The sequence below is a fragment of the Barbus barbus genome (assembly GCF_936440315.1).
Source record: "Barbus barbus genome assembly, chromosome: 45".
Taxonomy (NCBI): Eukaryota; Metazoa; Chordata; class Actinopteri; order Cypriniformes; family Cyprinidae; genus Barbus; species Barbus barbus.
In genome coordinates, this window is record NC_136723.1 from 25,428,222 (window position 1) to 25,442,843 (window position 14,622).

The 14,622-nt window shown below is 36.4% G+C and overlaps 1 protein-coding gene across 2 annotated transcripts in view; it reads right to left on the bottom strand.

The window, feature by feature from the left end:
* The window catches only part of pdlim5b (PDZ and LIM domain 5b), an 88,499-nt gene that overhangs the window by 36,981 nt on the left and 36,896 nt on the right, over nucleotides 1-14,622 (bottom strand). For both annotated transcript variants that reach the window (XM_079408215.1, XM_079408216.1), the window contains exon 3: nucleotides 14,397-14,548. In XM_079408215.1, coding sequence (XP_079264341.1) covers nucleotides 14,397-14,548 — 152 coding nt within the window. The remainder of the gene's footprint in view (nucleotides 1-14,396; nucleotides 14,549-14,622) is intronic.

The following is a 14,622-nucleotide window of genomic DNA, read 5'->3' on the forward strand; positions in this document are numbered from 1 at the left end:
AGCTCATATCTGTGTGTGTGTGTGTGTGTGTGTGTGTGTGTGTGAGAGTGTGTGTGTGTGTGTGTGTGTGTGTGTGAGAGAGTGTGTGTGTGTGTGAGAGTGTGTGTAATATAGTTTGAATAACGACTCTATTTTGGCTGCCATTCAAACAAACTGCACCTTCCACTGTACGCTACATTGCACGGCCATAAATAAAGCAGAGAGCAAACTATGGCATTCAATCCCAGCAACCCCTGTTCAGCACTGCCAAGAGCTGAAGGCCGCACAGGAATAACTACACAAACTGTCTTCACACCATAAAACGACGAGTTCAGACTCTGATGAGCTGCAATCACTGAGAGAAAAACATGCTGTAGTGTCTGAGGTGACAGATGAGATTTCCAGATCAATCTTTGGGTGGTTTGGAGGCTCTGAGGAGATTAAAACACGCATGTTTAGCTCTCTTATGACAGTGAAAGATCAGATCAATGTTTAAGATCTAGTTTAGATCAGACTTGAGGACTTGAATTTCCATTAAAACAGATAAAAAAAAAAGTCTTATTGGCAAAATGCATCACGTCCTTACTTTAGAACACACTAGAAAAGACTTTCATCGAAAGCAACTTAATAAATGTAAACAAACATGCACGTGTAACCTCAAAAACAGACCATTTTCAGCCAGATTTAATATGTAAATTATTGGATTGAATTTGAATTATTGGATAAAAGCATCTGTCAAATGAACATATGAAAAATGCTAAGAAATAAACACTTTTATTCATCAGGGATGCATTAAATTGATCAGAAGTGATAGCAAAAGGCATTTATAATGTTACAAGAGATTTCTATTTCAAATAAATGCTGTTCTTTTGAACTTTCTATTCATCTATGAATCCTGAAAAATAAAATGTATCACAGTTTCCACAAAAATATTGTGCAGCACAACTGTGTTCAACATTGATAATAATCAGAAATGTTTGTTGAGCAGCAAATCAGTATATTATTATGATTTCTGAAGATCATGTGACACTGAAGACTGTAGTAATGATGCTGGAAATACACAGAAATATATTGCAGTTTAACATTCACATAGAAAACAGGTTTTAAATTATAATATCAATTCTGAGGAAATTCTCATTTTTAATCAAATAAATGCAGCCTTGGTGAGCAGAAGGAACTTTAAAGAGAAATCGATCAGACTGATAAAAATCAATCAGAAATATTTGATTAAAGATGCTAAATAAATATACATTAAAAGGCGAAATAGACAAACGCAGACATGTGATGAATTAAATACGGAAAGCGTGTCTATCTCAGCCACTTTCCCATCATTGTGCCGCGAACACAATCTGAAATATGACTGTCAACAAACCTCCAGTCAAAGTGCATCAGGGTTTGGGCATTTGGAGATGTTTTGCTTTACACAAACCCACAGACATACTTTATGTTCTCATTTATCAGCTGATTCTCATCACACCGTCTAGACGGCTTCATTTGTCGTCATTAATCAGCTTCAACATTCCTCGTAAATAACCTCCGTCCTCGAGCGGGCGACACACAGGCCACAGGCCACCCTACAAAAACTGCTGTGACTCAGCGAATCCGTTTCGCGTCCTCAATCGCCTCCATATTAGGAAGGCTGAGCGGTTCTTTTGTGCCCGACGGTGCTGCTCATAATAGGGGTAAAGGTGGAGCTGGCAGCACAAAGACAACACTTGCAGGAGGAAGTTAGAGGAGCTCAGACAAAGAGCAATAATCGGCGCTCAAGGGGAGAAACGTGAACAATTGAAGCAGAGGAGAGGAAGCAGATGGTGTGGAAGCGGCTCAGATCGACCTACAGATCCTATCTGTAAAGAATCATCCTGTCCATACAAACACTCCACCGACAGCATCTGTGGCACAACGATGGCAGCGCAGAAAAACAATCAGCATAGAAATATCATGTTGGAATAGTATATCATTTAAAACTAATAAAAAAAATAAAATCAATAAAATCAAACTAAATTAAATAAATACATAAAAAAATTATAATAAAAACATGTATAAAAGTAAACTAAAATATAAAATACAAAATAAATATGTAAAGAATATAAAAGAAAAAAAGAAAAGAATGCATAATACAATATAAAAAAGTAAAATAAACAAAAATCAGGAAAAGACAAGAAAATGAAATAAATAAAATAATAATAATAATAATAATAATAATAATAATAGCAGCATGTGTGGAAGTGGACCAGGTCAACCTGCAGCTCCTATTTTTAAACAATGACCCTGTTTCATGCAAAACAATTAATAAATAAATAAAACAAAATAATAAAATAACAAAAAAATAAATTAAAATTAAAATTGAAAAATTAACGAAGTAAATTAAAAGAAATAAAAAAATAGGGGAACAAAGGCAAACAGTGTTCCAGAGAGTGCAAAGGGTTGTGAAACACTAAAATATTTGCCTTCAATAAAACAATGTCTTGATCTACTTATACTACTATTTATAGTGATTCTACATGATTAACTGGGATTTTTTTGTGTTGTGCAATGAAAGTCACAACACAAGCCAATGGGACACTAGAGTCAAGATGAACTTCTGACGGCCAGAATGAGTGTTTTCAGAGCGTGGTCAGACTTCAGACCGCTCTCTCTGTGTGTGTGTGTGTGTGAGAACACTGGAGAGCTGCAGTGAAACACTTTTAATACGCAGCGTCCACATCAAAATCACCATGAACTCAGAGACACGCTTCAACACGCTGAACACACACAACGGCCTGTGACTCACCATCAACACATGCTCTTCAAGAAGTGTGACGCTAACAATTGCTTCCTTTTCACTAATATGTGCCGTTTCAAGGCAGATTAGGTCTAATAAAGATCCAGCAGGGTGACTGTGATTACTACACAAATTAAGTTACCGTTCATATGCGGTTATGGTTCTCATCTATGAAAGCTGAATGTGTTATTTCTGCAAAACTAACGTCACCAAACCAAACAGCACAAATAACGACAGTTTCCATATGATTAGCTGCAACAGGAGAAATGACAAACACACAACACAAGCTATCAGGACGCTCCAGGAAACACGCTGGGAAAAACAGCGGAGGTGGAAAAAAATCTCTACGTGAGCCAAAATCAACAGTCAGACGCATGACTTGAAAATGAGACGCTGTTGTTTTCTGCACAGCATCAGTCACCGCTTACAGAGACTCTCCACACACACACACACACACACACACACTTAATGTATATACAACCTACAATACAGTTCATGTGCTTTTATGTGAAGAATGTTTATGCAAAAATAAAATGAATACATGTAAAATTACATTACAAAATGTTAAAGAGATATTAAAATAAAAAATACAGTAAATAAAAATATAATATTTAATAAAATACTCTAAAAATATGCAAACACAAACTTCACAATGTAGGTAAAACCTACAATACAGTTCATACAGTTTTGTTTTCACTTGTTATATTAAGATGAAAATATACAGTCTTAATCTAACCCTAAACCTACAAAATAAAATAAAAAAAATTAAAATACAATTACAAATGAGCAAAGAATTAAAATACAACAAATACTAATATATATATATATATATATATATATATATATATATATATATATATATATATATATATATATATATATATATATATATATATATATATATATATATATATATACACGATTAGTGCTGTCATCCAAAGTTTTTGTTTACATAACGTGTGTACTGTGTATATTTATTAGGTATATAAAAGACACACATTCAGCCTATATTTTAAAAATATTTACATGTATTTACGTGTATATTTATATTCATATAAACTATATCATATATAAATATGCCACACCTGTGAGGTGGATGGATTGTCTCGGCAAAGGAGAAGTGCTCACTAACACAGATTTAGACAGATTTGTGAACAATATTAGAGAGAAATAGGCCTTGTGTGTACATAGAAAAAGTCTTAGATCAGCTCATGAAAAAAATGGGGGCAAAAACAAGTGTTGCGTTTATAACTTTGTTCTAATATATATATATATATATATATATATATATATATATATATATATATATATATATATATATATATATATATATATATATATATATATATATATATATATATATATATAACAAAGCAGAAAAATGTAAATACAATAAAATAAAAAAAAACCTTAAAACGTAAATGTCAAGTACAAAAAAATCTATTAAAATTATTTGTTTTAAGAAACTAAATAAAATCTAGTTCACAGCTCTAATCAAACCCGTGAGCACAGCGGGTGTTTAACTATGAGACCTGGAACTCATTTCAGCAAACATGTTTGCTCACATCACACAAACAGATGTTTGGCTGAATGAACCTGAGGAGGAAGATGAATAAGAGAGCTGTTATTGTGCTTATAAAGCTCTGATGGCAAATACCTGCGTTTCCATCCCCTGACACACGAAAGCTATGCAGGGAAAATGACTTTTCCTTTCAGAGTCCACAGCGCGCAGAGCTGAACCACAACTAATATACACCAAATTATATTTCATTATCAGCTCCAGCGGGATCCAATGGAAATTGAGCCGCAAATAAAAACATCATATATAATACGATGAAATGATAAAGGATGAAGTGTTTTGAAGCTGTGAGTGACAGATGTACGGTAGCTTAAGTTTTCTTAAATAAAACTTTGGCTTTAAAGTGAGCCCGACTGTAATATGAGTGAGATTCGGTACGGTAATCATTTAACTTGTTTTTACCGATACTCACAGCTTGATTTTCTTATATTTTATAAATAAAAAAATAATTATGGCACATTAGCCACACTTTGCATAAATATCAACAGCAAATCAGTGTTAAAACTTTGTCCGAATGAGAATCAGAATGAGCTTTATTGGCCAGGGATGTTTATTCTATATTTTCTAATATTCTATTTTGCTGTCTGTCTGTCAGGAAGCTGGTGATCCACTGACAGACAGAGGTGGGGACGTAGAGCTGAGAGTTTATTCTGAAGGGTGTCCGGGATGATGGAGTTAAAAGCGGAGCTGAAGTCTACGAACAGGATCCTCACATAAGTCCCTGGTCTGTCCAGATGCTGCAGGATGAAGTGCAGTCCCATGTTGACTGCATCATCCACAGACCTGTTTGCTCTGTAGGCAAACTGCAGGGGGTCCAGTAAGGGTCCAGTGATGTCCTTCAGATAAGCCAAAACCAGTTTTTCAAATGATTTCATGGCCACAGACGTTAGAGCTTCAGGTCTGTGGTCATTAAGTTCAGCAAGTTTCTTTGGGACGGGGATGATGGTGGAGCGTTTGAAGCATGAGGGGACTTCGCACAGCTCCAGTGATCTGTTGAAGATGGGGGCCAGCTGCTCAGCACAGATTTTTAGGCAGGCTGGTGACACACCGTCTGGGCCTGGCGCTTTCCTTCTTTTGTTCTTTCTGAAGACCTGGCACACATCATCTTTACTGATCTGAATTGTAGGTGTGGGGGAGAGAGGGGTTGCTGGAGGTGTGAATGGTTGTGTGGAGGGGTGTTCTGGGCGGGTGTGAGGTGATTTTTCAAACCTGCAGTAGAACTGATTCAGGTCGTCTGCCAGTTGTTGATTCTCCAAAGTGCTGTGGGATGGTGGCTTATAATTGGTGATATCTTTCATACCTTTCCACACTGAATCAGAATCACTGGAAGAGAATTTGTTCCTTAGCGTTCCAGAATAGTTCCTCTTTGCCACTCTGATCTCCTTTTCCAGTGTGTATTTGGCCTGTTTATACAAGACTCTGTCCCCATTAATGTGAGTATCTTCTTTGGTCTGATGGAGCTGTCTGAGTTTTGCAGTGAATCATGGTTTGTCATTGTTGTAAGTTAGATAAGTCTTGGTAGGAACGCACATATCCTCACAGAAAGGGAAATATGATGTTACAGTCTCTGTGAGGTCGTCCAGATCATTTGCAGCAGCTTCAAAAACAGTCCAATCAGTCAGGTCGAGACAGGCTTGTAAACCCCGCTCTGTTTCATTAGTCCATCTTTTAACAGATCTTAATACAGTTCTTGTTGTAACCGTTTTGGACATTTTCTAACTGTTCTCATTTTGAGGTGTCCACATACACACACACATACATATATACACATACATATACACACACACACATATATATATATATTTTTTTTTTATTGCCTCTTTTTGATACAAATAAAACAAATAAAAAAAAAAACAATATTGCTTAATCTCTAAAGCTAATCTGGTCAGGAGTGATTCTGCGAGACGTGAGCAGAAAGAGTGTGTGGAAGAGGGAAAAACACACGAGCAAACAGCTGATGAAAACAGCAGAGTGTCAGCTCAACAGGGACATGAACAGGTTTGAGATGGAAACATCAAATATCGCTTCGTGCAGAGTTTTCCAGATCGCTCCAAAATAGAGAGCCAAGCAGCACCAGAGAGAGCCGCGATATCTGCGTTTCAGCTCAGAGATTTGAGCGGCCGTGCTCCTGCTCAAGAACAATATTCACAAGAATAATCTGGACTGTAGCGTTAAAGAGCCTCCTGACACGTCCGAAATCTCCCCTAAACAGAGAACACCGTGTAGGACGCTTAGTGATGAGCGCAGCACACAAACAGACCGGAGGGCATCAGCACGCATTCATCCTGCATTATTTTACTGCATAACACTGGAGCAAACGGATCAGATTCAAGCCTTCAGCTGGAGAATAACTCTTATCCGGCCAAAACAGGAGGCTCACCTCCTAAAATCAGGTTATTACAATTATTTGTTAGCATGTGCTAATGGAACGATTATATAGTTCACTTTTTACGACGAGCTAAATCAGAACCTTTCAAGAAAAAAAAAAAAAAAAACATTAAATAAAATGAAAAAATAAAATTAAATAAAATAAAAACCTCAAAATAATGAACATTCCTGCCAAAACAGGTGGGTTTTGTGGTTACAGAATCACCTCATAAAATCAGTTAAGTAAAGTGATCTGTTAGTGTGTGTTATATATGATTATATAGTTGACATTCACGGAGAGTTAAAGCAGAAACTGTCAGGAGTGTGTGACCATCTTTTATTTATGAACAGTGATATTTTCTGTTTTGCTAAATCTGCTGTTCCTGAACAAACAAGTGATTCAAGCGTGATTAAAGTCAACATGAAATACACAAACTCCATTTACACTTTAACACACATTTCTGGTCTAATTGTGAGCGATCCATCAGTACATGTTGTTATTGCTGTTTCACAGACTGCAAATGTATTTGATGTTGACTAAACTCCAAGCTTGCAGGGTTAATAACACTGAGCCGTCGCTCTGGAATCATGGAAACCGGATGTGCGTTAGATACAGGCAGCGGTCCTCCTGTGTCTCATAAAGCTCTGAAAAACCAACTTTGTTCTGTTTTAACGATTCCCCTTCACACACACACGCTACACTTTCAGCACAGGAATGAGGAACGACGTCTCAAAGAGTCAGGAGCAGGAATCTCAGCTTCAAATGAAGTCCATTCTCTACATGCACTTCAAGAGCTAGCGATACACTTCATGTGTTCTTAAAACAATTGCAAAAGTTTCCCAAACATAATTACTAATATTAAAACAATACATGAACAATACTACTATTATTAAGAATAAGAATAAATATATTAATAAGTAATATCATGATGTTTGGACAATGTTTTGGACATTGTTTAACTTGTTTCGAAGTGTCTATTAATTTGTTTTTTTTTTTGCTTTTCGACAGTGTCCATATAGCTTCATTTCCATTTGAGTTATTTTCATAAATCAGTAAAATAGTTACAACACATTTTATTATTGATTTTTTTGTTGTTGTTGCGGATATTTTTTATATTTGTGCCAAGAAGTAGAAATATCATTTTTAAAAAAGGCCTGATGTACATTTATAAGCTGATGTAATTTAGACTACTTCATCTGGATTTTTACACAAATTCATTTAAATATTTTCCAAAACATTAAAAAAGAGATACAAAAAAAAAAAAAAAAAGAGAACACATTTATGGTCCATATATATTTTTATAACTATGCCAACTCAGAAATAGCACAGGTGATCTTACTTCACCTACAGTATGTCGTTTTTTATGCCACATTTCCACTGATTTAAGGGCCAGAAACGGCTCCACCGGACCACAGCCGTCTTTTTTACAGTGGAAATGCACAGAAAGGTTGCAGACTGGGCTTTTGTCAGTGGAAAAGGATATCTGATGATCAGACAAAAACTACTTTCTTCTGCACACACTGCTAGACAACAGTGTTTAAATGTGGGTAAAAACAGCCGACGCAGCCCTGAACCTCCCAGAAACAGCAGCAGCGTCCGGTTTGAGACGTTTAGACGGACAGACAGACAAACACATGAGCCCAACCTGTCCCAAACCTCAGGCGCCGCTCCGAACACACGCTTCACACACACTTCATCAACACAGTCTGGAAAAATCCTTAAGAAAACATGGAAGGGGAGCAACATGTGGTCTGAAATTATCTGAAGACGTCGACGTAAACAAAACGGTACAAATCAGGTTTGGATGTGGAGGATCGGCTCTGAAGCGGCACGAATGGATATCCGTACGAGGCTTTGATTTATCCACACGCTTCGACTACAGATTTCAACAAAACACAGAAACGGTCAACGGCATTTACAACAAGAGCGTCCATGGAAAATCATCTGACCCCCTGATTAAATTCAGACTTCGACTGAAAGACATTGTCATATTGAAATGATCAAGGATTATGAAATGAGGAACTACGAGAGTGAATGATCTGCCCCATTAAATCACTAGTTTGCCCAAAAACAAAAAGTAATTATGAATAAAAAAAATTATAATAAAATTAAAAGTGTAATAAGTTAAAATAAAACAAACCATGGGAAAATGTATATTGTAAAACCATTTTTTGTGTCAAAGCGTAAAATAAAATCGATCCAAAAATAAAATATGAATTATTTTCACCAAATTAAATAATTAGATTTACTGTAATAAGATTACTGTTATAAAAATGAGCCGCACCCAAAAGGTAAAGGGGGAGGTGTTGCTACAGTTTATAGCAATATTCTCAGTATTTCTCAGAGGGCAGGTTTTAAGTATAACTCGTTTGAAGTTATGGTGCTGCGTATAACATTATCTAGAGAAACACGTGTTAGTGATAAATCCCCTGTGATGTTTGTACTGGCTACTGTATACAGGCCACCAGGGCACCACACAGACTTTAAAGAATTTGCTGATTTTCTATCTGAAGTAGTGCTGGCTGCAGATAAAGTCTTAATTGTGATTTTAATATCCATGTTGATCACTTTTACCACAAAACACTGCTTTGTAAACAATCTTCCTGATTTATCTCAATTCCTCAGCATATCCAACAGCACAGAAAAACTTAATGATGTAACAGAAACTAATGGACTCTCTCTTTTCTAGCACTTTAGATGCGGTTGCTCCTTTACGCTAAAGGAAGATTAAGGAAAAGAGTCCAACACCGTGGTATTATGAGCACACTCGCACCTTAAAGAGAGCAGACCGGAAAATAGAGCGCAGCTGGAGGAAAACTAAACTAGAGGTATTTCATATTGCTTGGTGGGAAAGTACCCTATCCTACAGAACAGCATTAAAAACTGCTAGATCTGATTACTTTACGTCTCTTAGAAGAAAACAAACATAACCCCAGATATTTATTCAATACAGTGGCAAAATTAACAAAAAAATAAAGCATCAACAGGTGTTGACTTTTCCCAACAGCACAGCAATGACTTTATGAACTATTTTACTTCCAAAATTGATACTATTAGAGATCAAATTGTAACCATGCAGCCGTCAGCTACAGTATCGCATCAGATAGTGCACTATAGATCCCCTGAGGAACAGTTCCACTCATTCTCTACTATAGGAGAGGAAGAACTGTATAAATTTGTTAAATCAGCTAAACCAACAACATTTATGTTAGACCCTATTCCATCTAAACTACTAAAAGAGCTGCTTCCAGAAGTCATAGATCCTCTTTTGGCTATTATTAATTCGTCATTGTCATTAAGATATGTCCCCAAAACCTTTAAATTGGCTGTTATTAAGCCTCTCGTTAAAAAAAAAAAAAAAAACTTGACCCCAAAGATCTAGTTAACCTGGCGTACACAACACACTAATACGCTTCTAATATTCAAATCTGTTAAAGGATTGTTAGGCTGCATTAATTAGGTCAACCGGAACCAGGAACACTTCCCATAACACACAATGTACTTGTTACCTCGTAAGATTGACATCAACGCTAATATTAGTCTGTTTCTCTCTTATTCAGAGATCTCCGTAGCCACCCGATCCGGTCCGTATCCAGCCCAGATGGTCACTGCAGTCACCAGATCCAGTTCGTATCCAGATCAGATGGTGGATCAGCACCCAGAGACGACCTCTACAGCCCTGAACGTCAGCAGAGACCAGGACACCGAGATGAGCCCCAGAGACAGATCCACAGTAGACCCTATCACCTAGACAGCCATCGGGAAAAGACCTCGGGAACCAGTTGAGCCCTTACAATATTGACTTTGCTGCAGTTAGAACAAACTGCTGGTTCGTTTGGCCAGAGGAGAACTGGCCCCCGACTGAAACCTGGTTTCTCCCAAGGTTTTTTTCTCCATTCTGTCACCGATGGAGTTTTGGTTCCTCTGGCTTGCTTATTTGGGGACACTTCATTTCCAGCGATATCGTTGACCTGATTGCACAGATACTATTTAAACTGAGCTGGATGATGACACTGAATTCAATAATGAAATGCCTTTAACTGAAAATTGAGTGTTTAATCTTGTCATTTTACATTATTGACACTATTTTCCTATTTTGATATTGTGCAGTTGCTTTGACACAATTTGTATTGTTAAAAGTGCTATATAAAGATGACTTGAATTAAAATCCACATTAAAAATACTAAAAATTAAAAAATAAATGTAAAAAAAATAAATAAATGAGAATAAATAAAAAATAAAAAAACTAATTTTCACCAAATTAAATAATTTACACAAAAACAATACAAAATAAAAAAAATAAATGAGAAAAAAAAAAGGGGAAATGTATACTGTAAAACCATTTTTTGTGTCAGAGTTCAAGATTCAATCGGCTGTGATTAATTTGCCACATTAAATCAATAGTTTAAAAAAAAAATCTATAGAATAGACTAAAATCAACAGATTAAATCAATAGATCCAAAAAAAAAAAAAAAAAACATTTTCACTGAAATAAATCATAAAATTATCCCCAAAAAAGCTTTAAATAAAATGTAAAAAAAATTTTTTTAAATAAAACTAATAAATTAAAATATAAAATAATGAAACTATATGGGTAACAATAAACAGTAAAACCTTTGAGAATTAATAATTAATTCTAATTAAGAATGAATACCTTTTCAGAATTAATTTGATCCAAATCTTGTACAGAAGGTTTGGAACAATATGATGGACAGCAAATGGTTACAAAATTATTTTTTGAGTAACTCGCTCATTTAAGAAAACCCACACATCTATAAATGAACAAGTACAAACACAACTAATCCAACTTCATTAACGGCCAAACAAGTACAGTAAAGCAATTGAGATCAGAATAACCCAATGTGTGATGTAAAACAGGTTTGACATCAGCAATACCTCAGTCAAACCTCAAATGACTGTTTGAGGAACCCGTAGAGACGTGCTCAGACAGTGAGGCCTGTACCGCGGTATTCTGGGTGGTTTGGGTTCAAACGGCTCTCTGGGATCTCGGAGCAAACGTTGCTCTTCCTAATGCCATGCTATCTTAATAATAAAGCTTGAGTGCTGTTTGATGGCCTTTGCAGATTCACTGACAAATGTTCAACAGCTATGAAAACGCCACTAAAAGACTTTAATGGGAGATTCCAGAGCTCTTGCACAATCTCTCTTTCCTAAAGAGCCCATAACTCCAGAATATGAGCTGCGCTGAGAGACCAGCTTCAACTACACCTTAAAAACCAAACCTACATCCTCTTTAATTCATCTGCCTCGAGCCGACACATCAGCAGACATTTAAGAGAGTAAATCACCCAAAATTGAGCATTTATTAATTATATAAGGAAATCTACTCTTACAACAGAGTTTTTGCAGGATTTATGACGGCTTTAAGAAAGAAAATTTAAAGAGCATAATTTGTTGAAAATGAAAATACAAATTCCAACAGATCTTCATTACTCAAATTTATTTTACAAAAAGAAAAACTTAATTTGAAGTGAAAACTAGTTCTCACACCTCACGGACAGATACCTGTTCCTGTTTTAAACTCAATTTTGTTCAATTTCTCAGAAATAGATATCTTCATTTTGCATCTCTAGTAAATGTGTCTTGATTTAAGGATGTTTAGATGTTTGTAATGGGAAACAAGACAAAAATACTGAAGGCGACATTCATTTCTTGCAGCGCATGTAACATTTAATGCCATTAATTTAAGACGTTCTGCTCTGATTTAAGACCTTTTTAAGGCCTTAATCTGTGAAGGGCAGAATTAAGACGGCAGAGACCCTAAACAATGAAAATAAATGAGGAGACACACTGCCCAGCTCCAAAAATGACAAAAAAGCATCATAAAAATATCATAAAAGACATCTGCATGACTATATTCCAAGTCATCTTTCGTTCTCAATTTGTGGATCATAAAAAAAATTACATTTTGAAGAAAGTTGGTAACAATACAGTTTAAAGTCCGATTGACTTCCATAGTATGTACAAAAATACAACAGAAGTCAATGGGACCTGAAAATGTTTGGTTAACAACTTTCTTCAAAAATAACGAAGATAGAAATAAGCAAATGGTGGAATATCCCTAGTAAGTTGCCATTTACTGATACTTTTATAACAATTCGAGCCTAATTTTGACTTTTTGGGAGCTTGATTGCATTTATATTCACTTTCATTTTAGATTTTGCAATGAAGTGATATTAAAAATTCATATTGTGAAGGCAACACAAGTCGCTTTGGATAAAAGCACCTGCCGGAATGCATGAATGTAAATGATCTAAAGATTAAAAAAGGTCTAGAATAACATACGTGAGAGTAAATGAAGAGTTAATGCTCCTTTAATTGTAATTCTGCAATTTTAGACTGACTGTCTGATAACTGATGATAGATGAACAGTTAAAGATTCGGTGGAGGCCAGGACACTCGCTCCAACCCTCTGAAGAAACAGAGCGAGCATTAAAAACAGGCTGAAACTCAAGAGCGGCGATCCGAACATCTTGAGCACATTAGATCCTGCGTGTCCCGTCATGGGAAGAGGCCCCCCCGGAGGGACAAACCCGGCCAAGAGCTCCATAAGCAGACAGCTCTTCTGCTCTGCTGTCATATTTACACAATCCCTGATCGCATCCGGACAACCATGAGTTTGCTTTCAATGGTGAACTCTGAGAAGATGCAGTTTGTGGGGAAACTAATGCTCAGAAGTTTGGAAAAATTAAGATTTATTAATGTGTTTGAAAGAAGTCTCTTCTGCTCACCAAGGCTGCATTTATTTGATCACAAATATAGTAAAATAGTATTACTATTTAAAATAACAGTTTTCTATGTGAATATCTGTTAAACTGTAATTTCTCAGCATAATTACTCCAGTCTTCAGTGTCACATGATCCTTCAGAAATCATTCTAATATACTGATTTGCTGCTAAAGAAACATTTCTGATCATTATCAATGTTGAAAACAGTTGAAAACAAAAATCAATAAATGATTTCTGCCCTAAAACATGTGTCTGCTGGCCTGGAGAGGTCTATGCTTTGATAAGTGGTGATAAGAAACCACTATCACGTAGCGTTAGTGTGGGATATTAACGAGTGTGACACGCCTGATCAACGCTTATTAGTTTCTATTACTGGTAGTATCAATACTAGCATTGCTATTGGCTGATTACATTAGCTAACGTGTGTATATCTGTAAGCTAACACTGATCTCTCACCAAACACCTGCCCTGTTCTCCTCTCATCAACTCAATCTGTCTTCTCTGACCGTTGTTCTGTCTAATCCTGGCCTGTCCTGCTCTCTTGGCTGCACAGCAGGCTCATCATTTTATCTGTGGTCCGTCATACGAGTGTAAATACACATTTAACATTTCCTCAGCGTCTGAACTGTCTGCGATCCATTGTTTTCCTGTGGTTTAAATGCACCGCTCTCCCTTTTGATGCGTCACTTCCGGTTTTGGCACGTTTCAGATGCGGAAGTAAAATTCTCTCACAAAAACGACTCCAGAAGCCTTAATAGCGTATTTTAAAGTATATTTCAAAGAAATTCTAGTTCCTACAGTATTGTTCTATACATCGACTCACTGGAGTCTCTAAACTGCAATATGCCCTTTAACTGTAAATTTAAGCTAAAAGCGTAAAACCTAAAATGTTGTTACCGTATTTCTTACGGTATAATTCCGGCAACCACTGTGTGTGTGTGTGTGTGTGTGTTTTACCTCAGCAGCGAGAGGTTCAGGTTTCCCGTACAGGCTTTGATTTTATTCTGGGCTTCCAGGTGTGTCATTCCCTCTGTGGCAATGCCATCAATAGACAGCACAACGTCTCCGACGCTGATCTTGGCTTTCGCTGCCTTTCCTCCATCGGTCAGCTGCAAACACAAACACACACAGTTACGAGACGCACATGACCGCTGCTGTCTTCATATGCAGCAACACAAATCAG